The sequence below is a fragment of the Podarcis melisellensis genome (assembly GCF_964234715.1).
Source record: "Podarcis melisellensis genome assembly, chromosome: 12".
In the NCBI taxonomy this organism is placed as follows: domain Eukaryota; kingdom Metazoa; phylum Chordata; class Lepidosauria; order Squamata; family Lacertidae; genus Podarcis; species Podarcis melisellensis.
In genome coordinates, this window is record NC_138544.1 from 34,115,016 (window position 1) to 34,142,927 (window position 27,912).

General features: G+C 42.4%; 2 protein-coding genes across 8 annotated transcripts; one reads left to right on the top strand and one right to left on the bottom strand.

The window, feature by feature from the left end:
- Nucleotides 1-263: 263 nt before the first annotated feature.
- Nucleotides 264-8,210, bottom strand: GATAD1 (GATA zinc finger domain containing 1; the record flags this gene model as incomplete). Of its 4 annotated transcripts, XM_081931277.1 has the most annotated exons (6): nt 264-736; nt 1,588-1,771; nt 3,117-3,176; nt 3,741-3,866; nt 7,036-7,110; nt 7,983-8,210. In XM_081931277.1, 6 exons carry the CDS (start codon nt 8,073-8,075, stop codon nt 546-548), a joined length of 729 nt encoding a protein of 242 aa, XP_081787403.1. In that variant the 3' UTR covers nt 264-545. The 4 variants fall into 4 exon arrangements, with proteins under 4 accessions (XP_081787403.1, XP_081787404.1, XP_081787401.1 ...); XM_081931278.1 differs by lacking the exon at nt 7,036-7,110; XM_081931275.1 differs by lacking the exons at nt 7,036-7,110; nt 7,983-8,210 and adding an exon at nt 5,525-5,734.
- LOC309381005 (protein lifeguard 1-like) lies at nt 5,133-27,507 on the top strand. 4 transcript variants are annotated; one of them, XM_081931273.1, is made up of 11 exons: nt 5,133-5,153; nt 8,917-8,994; nt 10,860-11,069; nt 12,767-12,845; nt 15,038-15,091; nt 15,389-15,479; nt 20,956-20,993; nt 21,086-21,173; nt 24,368-24,457; nt 26,047-26,094; nt 27,323-27,507. In XM_081931273.1, the coding sequence occupies exons 2-11, from the start codon at nt 8,991-8,993 to the stop codon at nt 27,470-27,472; spliced, it is 852 nt and encodes a 283-aa protein (XP_081787399.1). In that variant the 5' UTR covers nt 5,133-5,153; nt 8,917-8,990; the 3' UTR covers nt 27,473-27,507. The 4 variants fall into 4 exon arrangements, with proteins under 4 accessions (XP_081787399.1, XP_081787397.1, XP_081787396.1 ...); XM_081931271.1 differs by lacking the exon at nt 5,133-5,153 and adding an exon at nt 6,176-6,274; XM_081931270.1 differs by lacking the exon at nt 5,133-5,153 and adding an exon at nt 8,379-8,445 and having other exon boundaries at nt 10,975-11,069.
- The last annotated feature ends 405 nt before the right edge of the window (nt 27,508-27,912 follow it).

Genomic DNA, 27,912 nt, shown 5'->3' on the forward strand with positions numbered 1-27,912 from the left:
AGAACAAGGATAAGGATCTTGCGACAATCCAGATGGTGTTGAACTAAAACTCCCATTAGCCCTGACCACTGGCCATGCTGGTTGCGGCTGATAGGAGTAGGACTCCATGTATGCTGTACTATAACAACTGCAAGTTGAACACCTGCAATTATGCCTTCCCATCACTACAGTAACTGAACTTAAGTTCTGTTTACTAGATGCAATGGTTTTTGTAAATGAACGCACAGATACACAAGTTTTCCACAGTGACAGTAACAACAGGCTTTTTTGTGAAGAAAGGTAGTCAATAACTTTATTTTTGTATAAAGCAATACTAACAAATACAAAATGTACAGCTTCTCACTAGAATCAACAAGCATGTGAGAAGTTAACTTTTGACAGAAGAGAAGAAAAACAAGTTTCAAATAACGTGAAGAAATTTTGATTTTGAAAAAGGCACCCAAATTTAAATAATAAATAAAAGTCACTCATAGGCCTAGCTGGATATACTAAACATTTGTGAAAATTAATATACATAAAAAGGAGTCTCTCAAGAGCAAGACACACTACAAGCTGCTGGCAACAGTTTCCTTGATAGAAATTGCTGGGGTAGGTCCAACGTGAGTCCAGATATAACCTTTTTCTGGTCTAGTAGGAATGGTAGGGAAAGGAGATGACTGAGATTTGAAATATTCCGAAGGCGCATGACAAACAAACTCTAAGTACTCAATTTTTCTTGGAAGATCTTCTTCTGGCCCTTAAATAAAAAAAAATGAAAAAGTTAGTTGATTATTCTTCCCCCACTTGGAGCTTTATGGTACATCCAGTTGGCCATTGTCACATTTCTCCTTAAGTATCACTAGCAAGACAGGTACTTTCCCCAGCATGGATATAGCTCTATGCAGGAAATAAAGCTATGCAAGCTGGGCCTGCAGTGTTCTCCAAAATACATTAGATGGGAGAATCTAATATGAAGTCCTCCATCCTCCAACATAAGGGCAAAACACAGAATTGTATAAAATGCAGTAACACAAGGATGCCTGGTATCTCACTCCTCCTAGGAAATAATTTCAGCTGGTTTCAGATCAATACCAAAACTACTAACAAACAGCAGAGGAAAGGAAGGACTTGCACAGCTTGAGGCTGTGCAACCATACTATTGATGATGATGGAAGAGGGGCATGCATTCAGCATGCTGCATCTCTGTAGCAAGCATGTTGCTCTCCAGCCCTGTTTCTTTGGGCCTAAGAAGAGAAGGTTCACATGTGTAGAGCACCTTGTGTGTCTATATCAACTTCTGACCGCCAAAAGTAGCTAGGAGACAGTTTTATCTAGTGGTCCTACTGATTTAACCGAGAAAGACACTCCAACATCAGCACACTTCCCAGGAGAACATGTTGCTGTCAAAAATGCAACTCTGAACTTTATTTCCAACACAAATATACATCTCTGCCAGAATTGCAATTCATGAGCAGATCTGCAATGCTGCTTAACTAGCTTGTACTACAGGATAAAAAGAAATCTAGGACTCTGGAGTTATATCACATGTAGCACTTTCTGCTTTGTCAGGACAGGTAGAATTTTAACATTTTGGGCCTTGGAACTTACCTATTATGTAAGTTGCAGGGTCAAAACAGTCTTTGGGGCTAGCTGCAGTAGGAATGAGCCATGTTAAAGCTGCACTTTTTTCGCAGTATTGGTCTTGAATAAACCCTCTAATCTGAGCATAGTATGTTTTACCATCCTGCTCATCAATCACTGAAACAACATCTCCAATCTGATAGTAAACTCCCTAGAAAAGATATAGATCATTAGAATTAATTTTTTAAAAAGCTAAACTGATAATAGTTTCTGCTTCGGTGTCACAGAGGGAGCTGGCCAGTAGTCACACCAGAGATAACTCGTTATTAACCAAGTCTGTGAAGATACTGTTCTTGTTGAGTGTCAGGCCTAACAAGTACAACAGCACATCCCCAGTAGGTCTTACCCCATTAAATCAATTGCCAAGACTGGAAGTCCCTGCCTCCCCACAACCATCTAAGTCCCCTCCTCTCCAGGGCTTTTCCCAAGCAATTGGAGTCTACACCTCCATGAAGTCTGTCACCGCTCTGCCCGTTTCAGCCCTCTTCTAGTTCTGGGAGATGGGGGAAGGGGAGCTTGTTGCAGCAGGATGGGGGCACACCCTTGACCCTTCACCAGCCTGCCGCATCTCTACTGGCCTCCATCCTCCCACTTGCCAGCTTCAGCTTCAGCCTCCGACTCAGATTCTGAACTTCTCTCTGCCACAGGTTCACCCAGCTCACAAAGCCCTGCTACCTCCTCAGCTTCCAACCCCTCCTCTTTCCAGTCTTCTCCCTCATCGTTGTCCCACCACCGCTCCCCAGGCTCTTATCCTTCTTCCTTTGTTGGTCCCCAGCTGGTCTATGTACATTATCCGTTTCCCCCACGTTGCAGTTGCAGAAAGCCATACTTGCATTTTCCCTTCAGCGAGGCCACAGTACTAAGTTTAAGGGCAATTTCAGTGTTCCCTGACAACAAACAGGATTGAAACCACGTGCCTGCATCATTTTTCTCCTTCCCCTAAAATATGGCTGTTCCGAGTTTTAGTCTGCACTTCTACGCCAATAATGCTGATTTAATGTGGTTTGAAAGCACATAAATATGTTAAAATAAATACAAACAGTATTATCATATCTTTTTAGAGACAGGTAAGGATATTGATAAAATGGCTGTCAAGCTGCTCCAAATAAGTAAGTTAGAGTTTCAATACAATAACATAAATAAATATATAACAGTTTCAAGCTATGTCATAGCAAACGATCTGATAGTAACTAATGGAGTTTTTCAGTTTCAAAATATCAGCTATTTTGCTCTTGAAGAGTATGAACTGCATCAGAAAGTCTCAGTTCAGTCATGAACATGCTAGCATCCTTAGCAAGTTATGCGTTTAGGAGACTTCAGTAAAAATGTACAGGAAAAATGCAAATTACAGTGCAGATTTATAGTGCTACTGCAAAAACAGTAAATACATACTGTATGTTTGAGTCACAGTCCAATAAATTTTCTTACCAAGTACTCATTTAAAGATTTATTAACTTTTGAAACACTTCTATGTTCATAAACTTCTAATAACATACCTTATGGAAGATAGATTCTGCTGTAATAATGGTAGCTACAGACTCTGGAGCTTTGATGGGCTGAAAAAGGAAGGTTATAATGATTAAACTGCACAAATAACGTAACAGTGTCAAAATTAAAATATAATGCATTTTTTGTAAATGAGATTTGGATGAAAAATTGATAATCTTTGGACCACTATATATGAAAACATCAAGAAATTAATAGCTTCAGTATCAGTAAGCTTTGACAAAATACATCTATATTTGTTACATGTTTTAGCCAAGAAGGATTCCACATTCAGAAATGCATAGAATATTGATATTATACACAAATGAAAAAGTCTTTTAAGACATCGCTCAAGAGTCATTTTGCACATTATGCTCAACAAGTATGAGCTGAAGCATACTAAATACATCTATTTCAATGCAATAATGTGCATAATCTTATGTGATGAATACTCATGGTTCTTCAGGAAAGCAATACTAATGTAGCAAAGTTGTATATAATTTGATAAGCATGTAGGAAAATATTTATATTTGGTGCAGCCTTTTGTAAACCTTACTATTTTTTAGTACAGCACCTGCCACACTGCTTTAATTTAGAAAGTGCTCAACTGTAGCTGGAGTCCATAATCACCTTACATTTTTTAACTTAAAAATATGCCTTCTCCCTTTTCCTTTAGTGGAAACTTTCTTTTCAGCAGCTGGAGCAGACTTGTATTTTGTGTTTCTTAATCGAGCAGATCTTCTGTGAATTTCTTGCTTACTCTAGTGTACAAAAGTAAGAAACAGTGGGAATTCATTAGTATATACATGATCAAACATACAACAAGACATATTTATATATAGTTATTCATAGGGTGGGGGAACACAGTAGGACCCACTTTCCTCAGGCCAGAAAGAGATGAAACACCTATTCTAAATACATTTACTAAAAAAAGTACACGCAGCTAATTTCAACAGAAAGATTTTATTTGTTTCAAGTGCTTAAACACTGTTGTTCAAAAAAATTTCTGCAGGGCAGCCAATCATAATAATAATAAAATTTATTTGTACCCCACCCTCCCCAACCGGAGCTGGGCTCAGGGCGGCTAACATCATAAAACTAACACAGTACACAATGAGAGAATGGGTATCAATCTAGAGAGTTTCAGCAACTCAGAAATAATTTCCAATCATAGAAGAATTTACAGCACAGTCCTATGCATGTTTACTCAAAATTCCCACTATATTCAATGGGATTTATTCCCAGATAAGTGAGCCCAGGATCTCAGCCTAAGGCTGCAAACCAATATAGAATTATCTGAGAGTAGGCTAGTGTCATGCCACCCCCCTGCCTAAGCTATGTGGTTCTCTGGCACTCCCCTCAGCTCCCCTGTCCCACCACACCATTCTTTGTAAGAAAACTGGGTTTCTGATAGGTATTTCTGAATTTTCCTTCTTGTTTCCACACCAGACACAATATTATGAATAGTTCTCATCTCTAACACAACCAGTCAAGAGGCATGTGGTGCAATACGGCGCTTATTAAAAAAACAAATAAGGGTTTGATGATCACAGGGTTCAGAAGCATATGGTATCGGTTTGGTATCATTTGTTACTTTTTTCTCGTATAAAAACGTAACTAGTTAACAATATTGATCCTGCTCTAGTAAACAAACCCTGCTACCATCAAAACTCTCCATTTCCAACTCTCACTCCAATTAACCACCCACTTCCCAAAACCCAACTCACTTCTCAACTGCCTCCCAACAGCATTCAAACTCCCTTTCAAACTCTTATCTAATCACCATTCACTTCCAACAACCCAAACACATTTCCAATCTCAACATATACCTTAGCTCATGTATTATACTCACCTACGCAGTTACCGTAATATAAATCACACACACTCTCTCTCTCTCTCTCTCAAGGTAGCATGTGCACTAGTTGCACCACCCACTTTTGCCTGCACCCGCCACTGGCATGTGACCCCTCGGAAGGCTGCCCAAGAAGGGAATCCCCACCCCTGAGTTAGAGGCACAACTCAGATCAGGTTAAGTTTGAATGTGCACCGTCAGGTTGAAAGTTGTTGAGCTTTTATCCTTGAAGAGCTGGGCGGCGCCGGGGAGTTGGGAAAAGAGATCTGAAGCATAACGAAAAGAGCGCGACGTGACCCACAGAGGTCCGATGTCACACAGCTGACCTAGACCTAGAATTGTATCGCTGGGAGGGACCACGGGGGTCATCTAGTCCAACCCCCTGCTTCAGTGGGGATGCTCTTTAGACTGAGCTCTCCCTCCTTTTGTTCAATGGCCTCTTCTGGGGAGGGTGGCTTGGCCGCGCCAGCGCAGGAAGGGCGACCGAGGAGGCCCTCTTGCTCCGCCGGCGGGCCCTGCTCCCCAAGAGCGCTCAAGGGACCCGCCGCAGCCCGAAAGCGGCCTCACCTGCTTCCCGCCGCCGCTCCCTCCGCCGCCGCCGCCGTTGCTGTGCTGCGCAGCCGCCGAGGTGGTGGCGTAGGCGGTTCCCGCGGACCCGGGAGGCCCCGGGCGGCCCGTGCAGTTGTTGCAAAGGATCTCGCCCTGGCCGCCTTTCTTCCACATGGACGAGGAGGTGGTGCGGCACACGCTGCACGTCGGCTTCAGGCCCAGCGGCATCTTGGCGCCGGCGGACCGCTCGCTCGCTCGGCCTCCGGCTGCGAGCCCGCTCGCCACGACGGATGTTGTGCGTGGAAGCGGAGCGGCTGAGGAAGCGGCGGGGGGCAGAGCAGAGCGGCCGGGAAGGGAAGCGCCGCAAAAGAGGGGCCTCTGCCCTCTGCTGGCTGCCCACTAGGCTGCATGGCCTGAGGGGAGAGACAAACGAGGAAAGCCGGGCTTCCCGCCCTCAGGCCGAATGGCGACCCAGGGCGAGGTGGCCGGGCTTGCGGGGAACACACGGGCGGTATATGGTGGTTTTCCTCAGGAGCCCCAGTGCCTTGAGTCGCCCTTGAGGTCTGCTGTAATCAACTGAGCAGACACTAGACTAGCCCTTTCTCTTTCTCGGGCCCAAGGATAACCGGCTAACCTCGTCTAGCCTAGGGAAGTCATAAAGTAGGGGCAAATAATATAGTATGCATACAGTTGGAGCAGTATATTAAAAATGCTCAACAACGGGAGAGGGAGAGGGATGTGATAAAGGCCGGCCTCGAAAAGCAGCAGGTGAAATTATACTAAATTGATGAGCCATCTGAATCCTGGACTTGTTTACTCAGAAATGCACCCCTCCCCCAGTCAGTTTATTGAGTGGCTGGTGGGTAGGATGGAAGACAAAATGCTGCATAGAAAGCTATACCTGTATTTCTAAAAAATTCTTAGGGAAACTTGTAACTATCACAAGAAAGCAGCTGAAGAAAGTTAAGGACAAGATTTTGCTGGTGGGTGGGTGTATAAAACATGGGAATTTATGTTTGTAGGCTCCATTCCTTTTCCATAATAAACAGAGCAGTTTACAATATAAAATACATGTTACACAGAACTAAAAGCAACATTACTAATCACTAAAACCAACAGCTACAAGTTATTTGCCTTCTAATACTGTTCACTCTGAATTAGAGGTCTCCTGGACCTCCTACCATACCATCACAAGGACCCAAAGACTGCAGCGAAAATGTATAAAGCAACCTACAAAATGAAATAAGGAAGACGCCGTCACAACCAATAATACCCCTCCCTCTGGCACCTATGGTATCTGCTTTAAGGACAGAACTGAAAACTCGTATTGTTGTATAGCTCAGTAATGACCTTCAGAATCCAAGGTTGTCAATATTTTTCATAAACTCCAAATTCACCCACAAAAAGTATGAAGGGAAGTAATAAAGTGCATAAAATGAAACAAAAAAAAAGTTACTTAAAACGAAGTAAGTCATCTTGAATATGTATCAATAACATGCTTACTAAAAGGTAGCTAGGTGTTCCCTTACCACCTCTTTTCCTATCTTGGGCTGCAGCTCCCTCCTTGCATTGTTTATTCTGTTATCAGGTTGGGCACTGCTTTCCTTTTGGGTGAAGACAGAGACAAAGTAGGTGTTGGGCAGTTCTTCCTCTCTGTCACCTAATAGGATTTCTCTGTCTTCTCCATGCAGAGGACCTAGTATGTGCTTCTTCTGCCTCTTGCTTTGAGCATAGCTGAAGAACCATTTTTAAAAATTGTTTTTAACCTCTCTTGCAAGCCTGAGCTCATTCTGAGCTTTAGCCTGCCTGCCTTTCCTCCTGCAGTTGTTGGCTACTCATGTATACTCTTCCTTCAGATTTCCCCTTTCCCCTTTTTCTTATAGACCTTAAATCTCAGCTTATCTGTAAGCTCCTTATGCAGCCACACTGGTTTCTTTAGTTGCCTCCCAATTTTCATTCTTGTTATAATTGTCTGCATTTGTGCCTTCGATATTTCACCTTTAAGAAACTCCCATCCATTTTGGATTTCCTTCTCTTTGAGTATTTCTGACCATGGGATCTCACCCAGAAGTTCCTTAAACATTTTGAAATCAGCCTTCTTAAAGTCCTGAGTGCAAGTCTGACTACACCCAGCTTTCCATTGCCTCTGTATAATGAAACCTGTGATTACTTCCTCCCAATGTTCCCAATACTTCTGCTTCATCAATCAGTTCATCCCTGGTGGTAAGGACCTGGTCCAAGATAGATGATACCTCCAGGTATCAGGGAGGTTGAAGTCTCCCATGACTACTATATCTCTCCTTTTTTGAATGTTTGGTAATCTACTCTAGGAAGGTATCATTCAAGCCTTTAGTCTGGCCTGGAGGTCTGTAGCAGACACACACAGTAAGGTCACTGGTGTTCTATCATTTTACCCTTATACTCTCAATCTGCCTTCCATGCTCCAAGTTATGTATCTCTTCACAAGTGTACATACCCTTTCCTTTCCTTTTGGTCTATTCCTTTTGAATAGGTTATACCCTTCAGTTTCTACATTCCAGTCATGAATCTCACCCCACCAGGTTTCCATAATGCCTGTTAGAGCTCAAATTTGCCTTTCTTGTTTCCCATACTCTGTACATTAATGTAGACAACTGAAAAAATTAGAGACAGTTTTCCCACTCCAATGCCTATTGTAAACTGCCTTAGAGCTCATTTGGATGAGGGGCATGTTTTGAATTTAATAAAAAAACAATGAATTAACATGGGGTCACAGGGGATGGACATAGCAAGTGGTGAAAGGGGCCAGTCTTGTCCCCCTCTCATCTATTCTTGTGCTATCCTCTTGAGCTCTCTTTTGCCAACTGTCACTTTTAGAATTCTGTTTCTTGAAACTTCTGGATGCCTTGTTGCCATAGTGTCCTTACTAAGTTATCACAGAGTATTAGTTTATATCTATGGTAGGTAATGCTGCCTTACCTTTTAATAGTGACAGTCCATTAAAGCAGAGGTTTTCAACCTTTTTGAGTCCACAGCTTCCTTGACCATCTACAGTCTTTCTGCGGCACACCTGTGGGGCTCAGGAGCCCGGTTTTGTCACCCCTTGCCTGCAGAGCTTTTTTCTTCCCTTTTGTTCATTGTTAGAAAGTAAACTACTTAACAGTAGTGGTACCTTTACCTCTAATGACAAGTTGCCATATTTTGTATGAGTCTCTTCTCTAACTATTTGGATTCAGATTTAGATAAGTTTTAGATGACAAGGAAGGATATTCCCTGGAGAGCCATTTTAGATCAGTTTTAATGCAGGGGCTCCATAGGAAATCCTAAAAAACTAACTATAGAAATATAGTTTTATGGAACTATTTATGTAAATAGAGAACATATTTTTAACTCGATAAAAAGTTTTATTCTTCATTACCTTAATCCCTTAGCTTCAGAAGCCCTCTGAACGAGAAGTGGTTACACAAGGCTATTGCGCAAGGGTGTTACGATCTAAAGTGCAAAAATGGGTAAGTCTCCTAATAGTAGTGATAAGGGAAATATGTAAGAAAGTCTGGAGGAGATGGCTGACAGTCCCTCCCAGTTAGCCATGTTTCTGGGAGATCTTCATAGATGTCATAGCCAGTCTCCGCAGTCTCTGCAGTCATGGGGGTCACAAGGGATTTCCAGCCCTTACGAGATTTGACAGGTTTGTGGGACTGGGATGCCTATAGATGGCTTCTCCCAAATCAGTTTGGCTTCATTCTGTGCAGGCAGGTGATGAAACCTACCCTCCTTTGTTTCAGGATTATCTCAGTTTATAGTGGGTCATGCTGTGGAAAGCCAGGAATAAATTTTTTTCATGCTGTCCAGATTGACTTAGGGTGTTGTTGTTTTTTCATCTCCTTTAGAACAAGATATAAGTAGTGCATAGTTTCTGTAGTCTTAATTTTTGTCACAACTTATAAGATATATATATATATATATATTGTGTGTAGAGGACTGTGACCCATTGAGAGAAAGGGAGGCTCTTTTAATAACTTGCTATACACCCTTGGGCTGTGGAAGCACCTATAAAGAGGATCATATGGGCTGAGGTGCCCCACAAATTTTGGGCAGCTGTGGGAGCAAGACCTGACTTGGCTGAACCATGACACCCAATACAGCCTGAGGGCAAACACAGCATGCAAAGCCGGGTTAGTTCCTTGAGAGGTGAACAGCTTTGATAGCCGGCTATCTTCCCACTACTATCCTAATACCTGTCTGCAAGGTATTGTGGTGAAAGGAGTAGGAGTCTTATATATACAGTGGTAACTCAGGTTACAGATGCTTCAGGGTACAGACACTTCAGGTTACAGACTCCACTTACCCAGAAATAGTACCTCGGGTTAAGAACTTTGCTTCAGGATGAGAACAGAGATCGTGCGGTAGCAGCTGGAGGTCCCATTAGCTAAAGTGGTACCTCAGGTTAAGAACAGTTTCAGGTTAAGAACGGACCTCCAGAACAAATTAAGTTCTTAACCCGAGGTACCACTGTAGCATTATGGGCAGATGTCAGAGGATGCTGACCTGGAATATACCAGGCATATATCAGGAACTGAGGATAGACTCTATGTGATGAGCCCTATGGACCTAAATGCACACAGGGCTTGCAGACACTTTCAGGCAGCAGGGAGTGGTGTTTGTGGTTGAGCTTTTTGGTAGGCAAGCACATTCAAATGGTTAGGTAAGAAATAAATATCAGGAACCTGGCCCTTTGTTCTTGCCTGATCAACAAGGAAGTACTTCTAGCCACTGTTCTCTAGGTTCATAGTTGGTTTATTCAACAAAATCCTCTAGGTGGTCCACAAAACAATATAAGAGTGCACTAAAAATGAAGGATATGATATGTTTTGTTCAACAGTATTTTCCTGTAGTTTCTTTTATGGTAGTCCTCTCAGTGGGGCTAGTATTTTAACAATAATATAAAGGAAAGTTGTCACCCCCTACGTCACCACTTCGTTCTAAAGCAGGTGAGGAATTTGTGACCCTCCGGACATTGTTGGACTCCAACACCCAGCCAAAATGGCCAATGGGAGTCAAACATCTGGAAGGCCACATATTTCCCTGTGCTTTTCTACAGCTTTCTTCTGTTTTTAAGACTATCATCCTCAACACATTTATTAGAGAACAAGCCCCATTGAATTCAAAGTAAACGAGCTTGGCGTGCTTCACCTGCAAAAACCACTGACTAGAAGGTTTCTTGGTATGAATCTGAAGGTGTAACTCGACTATATTTATCCAAGATGGAGAATAATCTACCAGTAAGCTTTTTGTAGAGACATATTATGCCCCAAATACCAACATTCTGGTGAAGATTCTCCACAAGTTACAAACTCAGTAATACTGCTTGCAGAGACAGAACCTCCACCTTCTAGTAATCAGGAAAGTGCTGTTGAAGAACCTTCCCCTGTTCTCGAGGAGCATCCAACAAAAGTAAGAAGATCAAAATCATCTCGGTCACAACACAGGCGTCCAAGAGGTGCACGGTCATCACATAAAAGACGGCGACCCATGACAGCCGTTGAGGAAGAAGGTCCATTTTCTGACAGAGCTGTCTGCACAGGTAAGTGACAACAGTTTCTGTCCAAGGACATACGATGAGAGAGTACAGGAAGGAGCGCAAAGTAATTGCTTGCATTGTTGGTCAGGCATATAATATATGTAATTCTAATAATAGATCCCTTTTGCCTTTCTCCCCTTTAGATTAGAATTGGCATTTTAAGGTAATAGATATTTCAATAATAGATTCTGGTAAATTTAACAACAATTAAAAAACAACAAGGATGCTAAACTGCAGTAATATGTTAGAAATGGAAAGGATTAGGCCCTCTAATAGGACATTCTTAAACAGATAACAGATCTGTGTAGGTTTTTATTGTACTGGAAAAAATATTTTGAATTTTACTATTTCAATGCAATTTGCATTATGGAAATTTTAGTTGAAATTTTAACTTGAAGTGGTCAAGACTAATGGCTGGAACAATATAGTTGATGCTGAGGAACCAATTCTTTTGGAATAGATTTTTTTAAAGGTAAGAACAGTTGTGCTAACCCCTGATCTGCACTGGATTAGGATAAGGTAGAAGTCTGCATCATTTTGCTTTAGTTTAGATTCCTGCATTGCATGGGGTTGCACTAAATGATCCACAGGGTCCCTGCCAACTCTACAATTCTATGATAAGCCCCCCCAGACAGAGTGTTATAGGAAGGGTTGATCGAGCTACTGCCTCTAAAGCTAGTCCATTTCCCAGAATGGGGCCTTATTTGCAGCCTACAAAAGTAGGCTATCACTGCCCCCTCCCCACCCTTTCCATTCTAGCTGGCACAAGCGGCAATACTTTGGATGCAGCTGTTGATCTGCTGTTCCTGGCTGGGGTTTTGGATTGCTCTCTTTAATACAATATATTTGTATGAGACAGCTGCATATTCCTGCATTGCAAGGGGTTGGGTTAGATTATCCTCAGGATCCCTGCCAACTATACAGTTCTATGATATTGGCAATATACAGTATATAATGTCTTCTCCATTTGGATGAGGTGAGGATGAAAGGTGGTGGCACAGCAGGAAACATTTGATCCACACTGTTCAAGAGTACTACCACATATATGTGAAAGCGTCTTAGAACCATGGAAAATCACAGATGCACTCTATTTATTCCAATAGGTAGGAAGGGCTTGAGTCCATGTTCAGCACATAGGTAGTTAATCCTGGGTTTCACTGCCACGTTTAGTTGTAATTGTTGCCCATTCATAAATGATTAATAGTGCATGTATAATTCCAGATGCATACAGACTCATTAACTTAGTAAAATACACAGAAAGTTTGGCTTTGGTCTCCTTGGAGTAGCGTTTTTAATATCTGGGATTTTTAAAAAAACTAAATAAGTACTTGTTTTGGGGTTTTGAAAATCTTTCAGATACTTATTGAGAAGCAATGGAAAAGCATGCAAATGTTAATAAAATATTTTAAAACAGCCAAACAAGCCATTAAAATAGCTCCATTGTCTTCTGGGTTCCTTCCTTATCAAAACCAGATTAGGTTAATCCATGGGCGTAGCCGGGGGGGGCAGGGGGGCAGCTGCTCCCCCCCCCCCGATCAATTAAAACAATAATCAAGTAAAACAATATAAATACAGTACTTAACTAACTGACCAATCACGTCGGTTCTGCCCCCCCAACAAAGTCTAACAAAAATCCTGGCTACACCCATGGATTAATCCATTCTTCTCCCCACCCCATATAACCTGTACCATTTCCCTAGTTTTCTACAGGAAATTATATCTTATGTCTACACTTCAGCTGGGCTTGACCCTTGGTATAATTTGCACGTTCGTCTACTGGTAAGTATAGCTAAGTAATCACAGTTTTGATTGATTTCAGATGCAACATGGTGAGCTGCATGTTTGTTCTATTGTGGCAAAACTTGGTATCTTAACCACTGCTTCTATTGGGGGGGGAGGTATTCCATACCTTTTATGATGCCCCCAGCTATTATGTTAAGAGGCTACATGGCAGCCATGATTTTACCATCTACTTCTGTTCAGTCCCATCTCACCTCACCCAGCTGCCTGGATCTGTTTGTCAGATTTGTGACTACAAGCCTGGCCGAGAAGGGCAGCCTGCTCTCTGGTTCTGTATTCCTTTGTTTGGCTGGCTGTCCAGATCCAGCCATGTTTAGTTCTTGAATTACAGGGGGGCTAGAGGGGTTTGGCTAAAGCGGCTGAACTTATGGATTTCATAAAGCCCCCCCCCCGTTCTCCTGCACTGTGGTTAACCAATAAAGTGTTGTGACATCTTTTTATTAACAGGGATATTTACAGGAGTTACTGCTTTCTGTGAAGAAAGCAGTGTATCAGTCTTCTAATAAAATATATTGTTATGAATTGTGGGTGCCAAAATTCCCAAAATTCCTAATAGGTGTTAGAATATAATCAGTGCACAGAGTGTTAAAGTTGCCAGACACAGGATTAATAAAATCTTAAAATACAGGCCAAATCACCTTCCTAAATTCAGGAAATTGCCTGGGAGATGAGCAATTAACCAAAATCAAAGGGAAGGTAATGAGCCATTAGGAATGTCATTAAGAAGGCAAAGGCTGTGCCAGATGGTAAGGCCCTCCCTCTGCTCAGACTTAATTTTGGAAGGCAATAGAGAGTAGAGTTTAGGATTGGAGTGGCTGGAATTTGACCTAGGAGAGAAAAATTGCAGTCTGTTCAACACAGCAAGCTGCTGAGAGTTAGAGCCATGGCTGGGGTCTGTTTAAATACAAGGCTGCTGCAGTTATGGGAAAAGCAAGAACCTTTGGGAGGGCTAATACTGGGAACCTCTCCATCATAGGCTCAGGTTGCATATGTTTGTGAATAAATCCTATATCATAAAGACACCACAGTCTCCATTGTGCTTCATTTCCAAAAGGAAACACAGACCCTGGGTGAAGTGTGCTAGGAACCCCTGGAATCTCACACTGCTGTGGAGATTGGGGTGGCATGTAACAATATATTAGTGCTGAGTGTCTCCAGCCATAACATCTCACAAAAAGAAAATGTGTATCATTCAGCCTCCCCCCAAGGTCCAGTGAAGCAGCTGCCTCAGCTGGTAGAGGCCCACAAGGCTACATCCTTGCAGGCATTCCTCTCACCTCCAGCGGCGTAGCGTGGGTTGTCAGCACCTGGGGCAAGGCAAGTAATTTGTGCCCCCTAACCCCTAACCTGCTGCTGATGCCAGCTTCTTCTTGCTGCTGCCTGGTCTGGTCTGGTGTGGTTCTCTCCCGCGCTCAGCGCTGCGCTGGGCGGCCGCTGCACTGCCCCTCCCTCAGATAGTCCCTCGCTCTCTCTCCGCACCGCACGCCTGGCACCCACCCCCTCCACAGTGGGCGGCGACCCAGCGGCTTGGATCAGATTCGCAGAGCCAGCACTGCAGTGAGAGAGAGTGAGTGAGCCAGGTAGGGGCAGAGAGCTGCGAGTGCGAGCGCGCCCCCCCCCCCGATGTTGCGGCCGGCCCCCCCTACACCCCCCACGCTACGCCAATGCTCACCTCTACCGCCTCTGTCAGAGAAGCACTTCCTGCTTTGTCTCAAGCAGTCAAACGGGACGTGCCCAGGTCAGGAGAGCTGAGTACTAAAAGCCCCAAACCTTTCATAGGAATTAGTGCCTATGGAATAGTCACATTGAAAGGACAACCATTTAGACCAGACATAGGCAAACTTGGCCCTCCATATGTTTTGGGACTACTACTCCCATCATCCCTGACCACTGGTCCTGTTAGCTAGGGACGATGGGAGTTGTAGTCCCAAAACATCTGGAGGACCGAGTTTGCCTATGCCTGATTTAGACTATAATATCATTGAATAAGGTTGCTTCTAATTTGATATATGTCTTATATCAAATATATTATGTTTTAGCTTTGTTTTAAGTGCTGTTATGAAATATTGTGAGTGTGGAAATTGTGTGTTAGAATAAATAATAAATAAACTACCAGTTCTCTGCATTGGGATCCCTTCTGTAACTGCTTTTTGCTTGGTTTTTTTGGCCAGGAAATACCTTAAAATATGGGTACGAAGACGCCCATGGTTTTGCTATACCATGTTGTAAGTATAGTGCATGTAGCTGCCAATTAATTCAAATCTAATCTCTTAATAATTACAATAAAGTATTTTTTTTTACAAACATGTTTTATAAAATCAGTGTATGTAAACAAGGAAAAATGTTATTTGTAGTATCAATTATGTATACAAACAGATTGAACATCTATGTGCATCAACATGGTTTCAAGAAAATATGCAGTTTTAAGTTAATTTCTCTTGTAACTTAAATTAAGATCTCCAGTAGCAATTAGAGCATTTTACCATGCAAAACTGTAACACTTGCTTTTGTTTTGTTTTTAGACCATTAATCATGTTGCTGGCTATTACAATAGCCTGCTGTGATCAAGCCCGCAGGCGATTTCCACTGGACGTCATTATGTTGTTAATATTTGTAAGTATTTTTTGAAGGCAGTGTTCTGTTTAGGGCAGTGTTCTTAAACCTTGGATTCCCATAAGTTATTAGATTACAGCTCCCATCATCCCCAGCCAGTTTAGTAAATGGCCAGGGATTATGGCAGTTGTAGTCTAACAACATCTTGCTGTTTGAATTTGGTAAAAGGGAAAATAATAGATACGGTAAATAATAAAAAGGAGAAATTTCTGGATGGCAAGATCCAGGTTTGGGGGGAGTACTCTTTGGTAAGAGCCCCAGCAGAGATTTAAAATCACACAATATAAATCAAAGTATAGTGTGGGAATATAGGCTGTTAGACCTTTAAAATATCCCCTTCCAAAGTTCAATACTTCCCTTAGCACAGAAAGCAACCACACATTTGGTAAATTTAAAATGGTTTACTTACAAATTTTCCAAAAGTCGGAATTGTGCTTTTTCATGCACCATTCAGAAAAGGCAGGTAGTTCTAAATTCTAAACAGGTAGTTCTAGATTCTAAAGTGGTAAATATTTCTAAATTATTTGTATAGAAACACAAACATTACTTGCTTAAGTCTTGGAGCATTCAGCTTTGACATCCTTACCGGTAGGGTTCACATGGTCGAATGGGAAGAACAAAGGCTTGATAGCTATTCCTCTCAAGGTGATGAAGAAGGACCTAGCTAAGTCTGGCAGGACAACTTAGAATATTTTTCGCTCTATAAGATGCACCAGACCACAAGACGCACCTAGTTTTTGGAGGAGGAAAACAAGAAAAAAAATATTATGAATCTCAGAAGCCAGAATAGCAAGAGGGATCTTTGCGCAGTGAAAGCAGCAATCCCTCTTGCTGTTCTGGCTTCTGGGATAGCTGCACAGCCTGCATTCGCTCCATAAGACGCATACACATTTCCCCTTACTTTTTAGGAGGGAAAAAGTGAGTCTTATAGAGCAAAAAATACGGTACTCTATGGTCTCGACTGCCTCGTGAATTAATTAAAGTTAAGCCTGTTCGTTATATGAAAGTTCCCCACAACTAAGGACTCGAGGTGAAAGAACCCTGGTTTATTGTACAAATTGTAACATTGTTGCCCCCGACAGGCTCTCTCTCAACCTGTTACATGTTGTGCAATCTAGAATTTGGCTCACCAAGAAGAAGGTAGGAAGTATGGTGTAAGAGAGGAAGCACAAGTTTATTATGCACACTTTATTTGCAGCTTTGTCCATTTGTTGTGAGCACTCCAGCCTTCTAGGACAAAGTTCACCAAAATGGCGCCCATGGGTGCCCAGGTGCCCACACATACCTCTTATGGCACCCATGAAAATTCTCTGCAAATGTTCCCTTAAAAAATCCACAAAGCATGAGGGAGCTTCTCTTCGTAAATGTGGTGGTGACTGATGTGTCTTTCCCCCATTGATAGGGGAAGACTTCTGGGTGAGGCTTGTCTGCACTATTTTCTTGGCCTATCTGTTTTGATACTGTTTCAGATATAATGGCCGCCTTTTGCTATGCTATGCACTTCACCATAGCCATTTTGTGACTGGTACCCCTGCATCATTTTCTCAAATTTCTAAACATGCCCATTGGCTCAAAAAGTTCGAAAAGCTCTGGGCTAGAGTCAAATTGCAGCCCAGCTGTTCCATTGCGTTGGGCTGTAAAACTGTGATTCTCTGTTGGGAATTAGGATGCATCCGAGTCAATTGTGTTCCTTCTAGTGCTCAAAGGCAGGAGACATTGTTACTCCAAAGGAAGATGTCCAGCCCCCGTCCCTTGAAGCATCAGTTTTGTTTTCTGCTTTCACTCAAAGCAGCCCATCCCAGCATTCCCTGTTCCCTTGGCTACTGCTTCTAATGCAGGGCGGTTCAATTTTTCAGACCAAGTGGGCCGCAAGAGTACTTTGGCACAGAACCCATGGGCCACACACTGAATTAAATGTCCACATTGTAAATTAAAGTGCTTGCAATATAGTTAATATTATTTAATATACACAATTAATATATTTATTTGGACTACCCTGATCTGAAGTGGTTTTTGCCTTTCAACTTGTGTTATTTCCCCAGGGCCTGCCAGTTTAAACAGCGTATTCTATCGGTGTTCTCCCATTTGGTGTTCTTATTGTTAAGTTCATTTCTATTAAAGGAAAATAAGAAAACAGGGGGGAAAGTCTGTTTGTTTTTCAGCTGTCTGCTTACCTTTCCCATCTCTTTTTCTCTGTCTCTCATTTCTTCCTTTCATAGTAAGCATAATTAGGTGATAAGTCAAATGCCTCAAAAAAAGTAAACACCGCCTTTTCTTCTAAAGCAGTGTGCCTCCCTCCCCAGCCTCCTGCTCTGTGAGCATGAGAATGTACACTGCCAGTGTGAAAAACAGATGTTGTCAATTGGCTGCCTCTCATCCACTTGGTGCACATGATCATGGTCGTCATTTTGAGTCCAATAGTGACATTCCAGACACGGCCTAAATGGTCCTGCTGTAGCAAAAGAGGTGCAGGCAGGAGAAGGCAGAGGTTCCAGACTCCCAGAGGCCTGATCACATCTCCACAGTGACTGCTGCAGTGCCAGCATTGGATCTGGTATGCAAAAGACCTGGTAGATGGGCAAACCAGAGTCTGCAGCGGGACTCCACAGAACACCTGTTCTTAGTTTCCACCAGGCATTAGCAAGACAGAGGTATTAGGAGGGTTTATCAGAAGAGGAAGAGGGGTTTGAACCAGCTCTAGCCCTGTAGGTATTGTTCAATCCTGCTTCTTCCTTGGGGCAGATTTTTGGGGCTTTGATGAATCATCACGCCAAGACCAATGTATTGATACTGGGCACCACTGAGCCTCTTGGGATTCCCGATCAGAAGGTTGGTGATTTGAATCCCCGTGATGGGGTGAGCTCCCGTTGCTCTGTCCCTGCTCCTGCCAACCTAGCAGTTTGAAAGCACACCAGTGCAAGTAGATAAATAGGTACCGCTCCAGTGGGAAGGTAAATGGTGTTTCCATGTGCTGCTCTGGTTTCACCAGAGGGGGCTTAGTCATGCTGGCCACGTGACCTGGAAGCTGTCTTGCACCCTTGGCCTGAAAGTGAGATGAGCGCCACAACCCCATAGTTGCCTTTGACTGGACTTAACCATCCAGGGGTCCTTTTACCTTTACTGGGCATCAACTTTCTACCTCTGCTCTGTTAAGCTTGATGCAGATATACTTAAACAAAAGAAGCTTTGCTTTCTGATCTGTCAGCTTAATTTGCTGTTTCGTCAACCTGCCATTCAGAATGCATCTGCATTAAAGCCAAAGCAGTCCCACATGGCAAAGTCAGTTGTTTCCCAAGGGAGCCCTGAATTTAAGTTGTACCGCAGGGGCTCATATGAATTCTTACCCTGTGGCTAGAGGTCAAACACAAATCTGGGCTTCCCCTTCCCAATTGAAACCAGCCAGACTTCATCATGTACAGTTTGCAGATTGACAGCCTATTGTATCTATCAGGATATTGAGGATGGATAATGGAGCAATGGGTCAGATTTAGAGGAACCTATTTCAGCAATATTGTTTAAAGAAGCTCATTTTTGCCCTTACCTCTCCTATTTTTCATCAGGATTTCATGGAATCATAGAATTGTAGAGTTGGAAGGGACCCTGAGGATCATCTAGTCCAGTCCCCTGCAGGATCCCATATAGGGATCAAACTTGCCACCTTGGTGTTATCAGCACCATGCTCTAACCAACTGAGCCCAGTTCATGGGTTTAAGGAACATCTAGAATATGCACCTTCAGTAGGGCTTAATTCTCTGTAAAATAAAGGGGGGGGGGAGGTAAGATTTGCACAGGATGATAGATAAAAACTTAGATGCTATTCTGTTTTTCTGCCAACAGATTGGCAGTTCAGTAATAAATGTAATGTATACTTTAAATGTAATATAATTTTACTTTTATTCCTTTCTTTGACAGGTAGTCCTTTTGGAGAGTTTTTGAAGACTTTTAAAAAAAATAGAATCCAGGACAGGAAGGTGCTTCTTTCTATGTCTCCTAATTAAGGGGGAGAAGAATCCTCCAACTTTTTGCCAGTCTCTTCAGTCCCTTTACGCAGCATTTTAAATACTGAGATTGCTGGTGCTGCATAGGTTCCTGCAGTGCACAAAAGTTTGAGAAGTTTTCTTTCACCTAGCTGGAGATGCTTCTTTCACAGATAACTTGATGATTTCATTGAGCATTCAGGAGGGTTGTTACCCAAATTCAGTGTTGTCCATTATGAATGTTATTTCACCTCTGATTGCAGCTTAGTGAGCACATAAATCTATTTGAGCAGTCAGGTTATACTTCAGGTGCATAGCCAGGAAACTTTAGGGTCTTTACTTCATTTTCTTTGTTGCTTAAGGGAGCAAACACATAGAAAGCATCAAGACAGTAGCAGAAGCTCTCCTTAGCTTCTGTGGATCCTATGGAAGCATATAGTCCTTTCCCCAATGGCCGAAGCTTCACAGAGCTTCCTTAGCTCTGGCTTCCAAAGGCAAATATAAGTAACACAAGTTCCTCCCATTTAAGCATTCAATTACTCTTTAAGAGTTTCTGCCAAAGCTGATTGCCTGCCTACTGTATTGACTAAGGTGCAGGTGATTCACATTAACTTTTATTTCCCTAACTATTGCAACAGGAACTCAACAGTATTTAGGTCACCCTGCACTGGGTTGCATCTGGGTTCTCTAGCAAAGTACTGTGGTAAGATATTTGTCAGGTTCTGTGCCCCTTTGCCAGGGAAAAGTAAAAGCTGAGATGATGTTTTTGTCTTGTTCACATTTAGCGTTAGGCAGCATAGGCAGATGCAAGCACAGATTCCAGGGGAGAACTGGACAACTTCCTTTGGTGCCACAGCATTTTCTGCTTTTGAGCAATGGGAAGAAGGTAATCCCACTTGAGTGCATCCTAATTCCCAGTAAGAAACACCTTTCAGAGAAGACTAACATTCCCTTCTAAAGACATGTACTTAGAAGTAAATTATGTTTAAATCAGCTGGATTTAGTTCAAAGCTTCTGCAGATGGGATTGCCCTCTGGACTGGAAATTGCTTAGGCACTGCACTACTGTATGAAGTTAACTGTAAGGTTAGTAAGAACCAAAGTTGTTTTATGAACTGGTGCATGGAATGAAGGGTTTCTGAGGAGCACCAATTCAATACCGAAACCTAAGATAACTGTTTTGGGATAAGTTGCAGCAAAACCCACACAGTATTAAAAGTTCCTTTGTTATACTCTTCAGTTTTATGTGGCAAAGTTGCCACATTATGTGTTTTACAAAGTTGCTACAGCAACTATTACAATAACAGCCCCATCCCCAGATGGATCCCCCATTAAGCGTCTAGGTTTGTTGGTTGGGAAATAGCAAGGTAGGGGAATTATATACACTGAATTCTGTACACTATTGGAAAACCTCCTAGGTTGAATAAATTGAGAGGATGTTATGCTATAATAGTAATGTGCTTCCAATTGCATATAATTATTTCTATTTTTTATTTTTAGACAATATGTGAGGGTATGTTGCTTGGATCAATTGCAGCGTAAGTAGTTGATCAATAAATTGAATTGACTGTACTGGTGTAATTAGGCATATCACGTTTCACATTAACAGTTATCTTTCCTTGGCATTTAGTTTCTTTGATGCTGATGCAGTTATGTGGTCAGTTGGTGCCACTGCATCTGTGACATTTGGACTTGCCGCTTTTACTCTTCAGAAAAAAGTAAGCAATCATTTCTTAACTGTCTTGACCCATTATTTGATAAATTAATCGCTAATTCAGAATTAAAAATAGGTTTGCTCTGTCATCTGAAAACTTTGTTAGTGTGTGATATTTTGGCATAATGAAAGAATACTGAGAAAGGTCAGTAGCACAAATTGACACTTAGGAACATATATCATTCTTGCTAATATATATCAGTGGTCACTGAATTTATTTATTATTTGCCTGCAGCCCAGATTAAAATATTTGTGCTGGAATCAAGTAGAGGCTATGATGTTCCAAGAAATCTTAAAATAACTCTCCTTTTGATTCTTTAATCTGAAGTAAATTAATACCGATTTACAGCTGATTACTACTCTACTAACAACAGTAAAATAGTATATTGCACAAAAATTGAAAAATAAAACTCCCCCTACTGTAACTGATTGGTTAAGGAAAACTTGAAATACTATTTTAATGGTAAAGCATAAATATGAGAGAAATGCTATACATAATAATAAAACAAATTTATCGAGAAGTGCTTAGTTTTTACATTTTTGGAACGACACTATAAATGATATACAGTGGTGCCCCGCAAGACGAACGCCTCGCAAGACGAAAAACCCGCTAGACGAAAGGGTTTTCCGTTTTGGAGGCGCTTCGCAAAACGAATTTCCCTATGGGCTTGCTTCGCAAGAAGAAAGCCCATAAGGAAATCTCCGGGGACCTCTTTTAAATGCTGGCGGTGGGGAGCAAAGCCTTTCCCCCCCCCCGGCCTTCAGAAGAGGTCCAGGAAGGCTGGCGGGGGGCGAAAGGCTTTGCTCCCCACCGCCAGCATTTTAAAAGCAGTCTGGGATATCAGGGAAGCGCTTCCCGCTATCCCGGATGGCTTTTGAAAGCAGGCGGGGGGGGAGCAAAGACTTTTGCCCCCCGCCCTCCTTCAGAAGAGGTCCTGGACCTCTTCTGAAGGCGGGCGGGGGGCAAAAGTCTTTGCTCCCCCCCGCCTGCCTTCCCGGGAGAGCAGAGAAACGCAGCGCGTTTCTCCACTGTCCCGGACGGCTTTTGAAAAGTCTTTGCTCCCCCCCGCCTGCCTTCCCGGGGGCTTTAAAATCGCCCCGGGACACCTCGCTGCCGCCTGAAGCACCTCGCTGCCGCCTGAAGCACCTCGCTGCCGCCCGCCAGCATTTTAAAAACCCCCGGGACCTCTTCTGAAGGCCGGTGGGGGGCGAAAGTCTTTGCTCCCCCCTGCCTGCCTTCCCGGGAGAGTGGAGAAACGCAGCGTGTTTCTCCGCTATCCCGGACGGCTTTTGAAGGCAGGCGGGGGGGAGCAAAGACTTTCGCCCCCCGCCGGCCTTCAGAAGAGGTCCAGGACCTCTTCTGAAGGCTGGCGGGGGGCAAAAGTCTTTGTCCCCCCTGCCTGCCTTCCTGGGGGCTTTTAAATCGCTGTCCCGGGGTTTTTTTAAATGCTGGCGGGCGGCATTTTAAGATCGTCTTGCGGGTTTTCCGTCTTGCGAGGCATTCGTCTTGCGGGGCACCACTGTACTTAACCTGAAACTGTTCTTAACCTGAAGCACCACTTTAGCTAATGGGGCCTCCTGCTGCTGCCGCATGGCCGGAGCACAATTTCTGTTCTCATCCTGAAGCAAAGTTCTTAACCTGAAGCACTATTTCTGGGTTAGCAGAGTCTGTAACCTGAAGCGTATGTAACCTGAAGCATATGTAACCCGAGGTACCACTGTATACAGTCGTACCTCTGCTTACATATCCCTCCGGTTACGTAAACTTCGGGATACGTAAGCAGCAAACCCGGAAGTATATTTCTGCATTATTGCTCTACCGCAGCATGTGTGTGCACAGAAGCGGTCCTTCCAGTTGCAGAAACCTCGGGATCCTACTGGAGCTCCAGAACGGATCCCGTCCGCAATTGGAGTTACCACTGTAATTGTTTGTATGCCACAGCATAGCTGCTTATATGTGGTCTAAATGAGTTTATTAATTGCTCCATTAGTAAGATTTTGGATACATACATTCTTATATTTATTAGAGTTATAGCTAATGCTCACATAGAATCATAAAATTGTAGAGTTGTAAGGCTCTCCAAGTACCATCTAGTCCAACGCCTCTGCAATGCAGAAATCTCTACTAAAGCATCTATGACAGATGTCCTTCCAAACTCTGCTTAAAAACCTCCAAGGAGAGTCCACCACTTCTTGTGGGAGCCTGTTCTGTTTAATTATAAATTTCTTTGTGATGTTTAGTTGGAATCTCCTTTCTTATAACTTGAATCCCTTGGTTCGGGTCCTACCTCCAGAGCGGGACAAAACAAGTTGGTGCCATCTTGCATATGACAACCCTTTAAGATATGTAAAGATGGCTAACATATCTCCTCTTTCTTCTCAACTGCCCAACTCCCTTAAACGTTCCTCATATGTTTAGGTTTCCAAACTCTTAGTCATCTTGGTCACCCTCCTCTGCACATGTTCCAGCTTGTCAATATCCTTCTTAAATTGTGGAAAGGGAGTAACACAGAAGAGGCCAAATTTCAGTTGTGAAAGACAGAAAAAAATTGCTTGCAGTTCATTTTTCTGTAGTTATCTGACCTTGTTGTGGTTCAGGAAATCAAATTTGATCAGATAATATGGTTCTCTGTATTTTGTATCTCATAACACTGAAAGGCTAGATGTAATTTTAAGTGCATTAGCTCTTAAAAGTAGTTTTCTGATTTACTATATTATTATGTATGGCTACTTCATCTTCTCTAGACACTGGCATATTAATTAATAGTAACCACAAGTATGCCATGTTAAAATTTGTTTGATTTCCCACAAGATTCTCCTCCTAAGTGGTAAAATTAAGGTATATCCGTCAGATGATATTTCCTTCTGGTAAAGCATCAATAGACTTCTGAAACAGAGGTTTTTCTGCTGTTGGAATGTGCTCCCTTATTCCTTCCACTTTGGTGTGTTTTTTCCATGCTGAAAGTTTTTTTTTACTGGGTTTTATAAACAAGAATAATGTTATACAGTACAAATAAGTATCGAGCTATACCCCTTGAGATACTTTGCAGGATAGGGTAAGAAAATGTATTAACACCTGATATTCCTTGGTGAATGTCTATTCTATGGCTTGGGTGGAGAACCTCCCCATTCACCAATTTCTGTTTTTATCATATCTGCATGGCAGGAAGTGCTCATACCTCTCTTCTTTTTCTTTAGTGTGACCTTACGATCACATCAGGAATACTTCTAATTTTGTATTTAGTCATGCTTATTTATGGATGTCTTTGTGCTATCCTGCAATCAATGGTAAGTACAACATTTTACTTTTTGAAGTAAATAACCCCTTTGCGTTTTATTGTCTGCATCCCCTCCAAGCTAGTTTCATTCTCCTCTTTCCCGGTATTGGTTCCCCTCTCACCAAAGTTTAAAGACGACTCAGGCACCTTCATTCTTGTGCGCTAGCCATTCCCTCCGAATTATACTGCAAGTGCTTTTGATTCTGTCCAATCAGGCTTTGTTCTTACCTTGGAAGGGTCTTCAGGTAGGATCTTGGTGCCTGAATGTGAGAATCACAATCCTTTCTGGGGAAGTAGGCAGCTCTTCCTTCATTTATTTCCTACCTTCACCTGGAGGAATTCCGTCTCAGTTCTCCATTTCTGTGTTTATCACCCTCAGGCTGCTGCACCCTTATCTGGACAGGGATAGCCTAACTCTGCTGTCTATGCTCTGGTAACCTCTAGGTGAGATTACAGCAATGTGTTACACATAGGGCTGCTTCCAAAGACGGTTCAGAAACTTCAGCTAGTGCATTAGCCAGGGAATTTGGGCGTCCCCTAGTTTGTATTTCTTGTGTTGGCTTGTCTTTGTTGAAGTTCCTTTGTAGAAGTCTTTTAGACGGCCTAGGCCTTTGGTTTGGAGGTTTTGTGCTGCGTGTTGGAACAGTAGGGGATGAGCTGGGGGGGAGGGTTAGTGGGGCTGGGGGCAGTTGGCCTACTTTTTTCTACCATGCACTGTATGAACCTGTTTAGTGTTGTGGGGATTCTCTTTATTTTGTTTTGGAGAGATAGGTATGCTGTCGTGGGGTGTTTTCAGCGGTGTCTTTCTCCAAATGGAGCCAGTGTTTCATCTTCTAAAATATATGGGATTATGTGGCAGACTTGGTTGGCAATGTAATATGAGTCTATGTTGGGGAAAGCCTTGGGGGCAAAGACAAAGACTGCTGGGAGGGACCATATTTCTTCCATCCTTCCTCTCTTCACCCAGCGGTTTACAAGGATAGGTGGCTCCTGCCAAAGATATGAACAGATTTCTTGCGGAAAGCTGTTGAAATTAGGCCAAGGGCCATATGAAATTAGATGAAGTTTCCTGGCCCACTGGATAGGCCTGAAATGGTCTTTGTCCCAGGACGGAGAATCCATGCAGGAAACTAGCAAGCACAGACGCAGGGCTTGCCCAACCATGAGGCAAATCAAAAGCAGCCACTTTGTGCAGGAGTCCCATGGGGTGGTTCCCCTGCAGATGTGCTGCCCACCCCGGGTGGAGTTGCACAGCTGCTGTTGCAGATTCTGGTGAGATCTCGCGAGAGTTCAGTGTGATCTCGCTGGAAACTGCCGCAGCTAAATAACACCAGTCAGATTTTGTGGGCAGGTGTGGTGGCTTGACACCTTCCTGTTTGCCTCGGGGGCACATGCCTTCACTTGTTCACTCTTGATACCCACCCACTTGCAAAATAAGTGGGTCTGTACCTTGCTCTGTGTTCTGTGCCAGCCTTGACAACCCTGGCATCTGCTGCTACTACTAGCATTTTCCTATTTCACAGTAACAGTGTGAATACCAAAGTGCTAATTGGTTTTCTTGGTTTTGCATACTGCTAACTGTAAACTCTGTATTTGCAGTGGTTACGAATAATACATGCTGCCGTTGGAACACTAATTTTTAGCATAGTAAGTCTTAAAGGAACTGAAGGCTGAATCGACTGAGATGCTCTGTATGTGAGAAACAAAAATCTTACTTTTACTCATAGCAGTAACTATGACCAGCGTGGGGAAGCTATATTTGTGACTGATTTTCTTCTGAATCACTTAGTTGAAGACAAGACTCTGGGGACCATGGTTCAGGCGCTAAATCAGTTAAATTATAGGAAATGACCTGAGGTGAGCCTCATTCTTGTCTGCTCCTATTCTGTTCTCATTTGTTTATGAGAAGAGAGTGAAAGCTTTCACTTTAGACCAGACTGCAGTTCCCTATTATGTATAAAAGCAGAGAACCAACGTTTGTTCTATCCACGTTTGAAATTGAAGGCATGTTTTGGTCCTTGTTTAACTAGTGAGTAAAAGCCACAGTTCCAAATTGATACGTAACAAGGAAGCAGCGTTTGTTCTAAAGTGAAAACATAATATTTCACTCTTTCCCCCTCTTCTCATAGGCAAAGGGGAGGGAAAATATTCAAGCCTGATGCTTACTGTGGCTCATTCAGTCATATAAACCATGGTTCAAATGATATCTGAACAGGGCCACAAGGTGTGGATGGTTATGTATCTATTAGTTTGTTAAAAATGGTGTTTACTGAAGAATCTTTAATTGAAATCAGATCTTAAACACTTAATGCCAAAATAAACTGTCTTGAGTTTCTAGAATGAAATTGATCCCTGTTTTGGAGGTACAGTGATATCAGAGATATCCAAGATAAAAAGCCAGTGAGCCAAAAGTTTCAGATTTTAAAACATATGTATGGGTGAGATTTTACTTTCATGTTTATAGCATTGCAAACAGTGGAATGGATACAAACTAAGTGAATCACATTAAGTTCCCATTAAAATCTTTACCAACTTGTCCTACTGATTTCAACAGGATGGGTTCAACTAATTCATTCCGGGATCCAATCCTATATTATGAGCAAACACACTCTACATGCTAATTTCACTTTTTTAAAAAAATGCCAACAATGACTTCTGTAACTTGAAGTGGCTTCTGTTATTCCTAGATAAGACATTAATTAGGAGACCCATCTTTCCCATACAGGAAGATCAGAAACTGGCTAGAGGGATACAATGAGTAGTAGGTTAACAATGTGTACTATTCTGCTAGGTATTTGCTTTCAAGAGAGCCATTATTTAGGATAAAAAAATTAAAATGACAGCATACACTGACTTTTTTTTCTTTTTTAAAAAGTATCTGTTGGTGGACACACAACTAATGCTCGGAAAGAGGGACCAGTATCGTCTGAATCCTAATGAGTATATTTTTGCAGTACTGAACATCTACATTGACATCTTTTCTTTCTTTTTATTTCTATTGCAATTTGTTGGTTGGAGGAAGTGAGAAGCGCATAAATAAAGGGGATTGTTTTAGAAGTAGCCTAAGAGTCTGAAGAGCATTGCTTTGGGGGGGGGGGTTGCATTAAAAGCATCATGAAATATGTTGAGGAAGCAAAACTATTGGCTAGCTAAACAAACAATTCTTTTTAGAGTGAGCAATAGGTAAATGTTTGTTTAAGGGTATAAATTCACTAAATTTCTTGCATGTACGTTTTAAATGGGATATCAAAATTCTGTATGAAGTATTCAAAGACTTTCTCCTCAAAGACACAGATCAACTTCAAAATTTAATATGAACCTATTAAACTCCTTTTTGACTATTCCTATGCTCATACTTCTGTAGCCAAAACTGAAACACCAATGCACGAGAGATGTACCATCAGACTCTGGGCAACCTCAGGATTTGCAGGTACTCAAAATATCTTTAGAAAAACAACCAGCCCT

What these genes read in the sequence shown, in the direction of transcription:
- LOC309381005 (XM_081931270.1), top strand. Translation starts at nt 8,387, where the DNA reads ATGCCTTGTTGCCATAGTGTCCTTACTAAGTTATCACAGAGTATTAGT. An exon ending in TGACAGAGCTGTCTGCACAG is followed by an intron (nt 11,070 to 12,766) that starts GTAAGTGACAAC and finishes CCATTTCCCTAG; the next exon opens with TTTTCTACAGGAAATTATAT. An exon ending in TTGCTTGGATCAATTGCAGC is followed by an intron (nt 20,994 to 21,085) that starts GTAAGTAGTTGA and finishes CTTGGCATTTAG; the next exon opens with TTTCTTTGATGCTGATGCAG.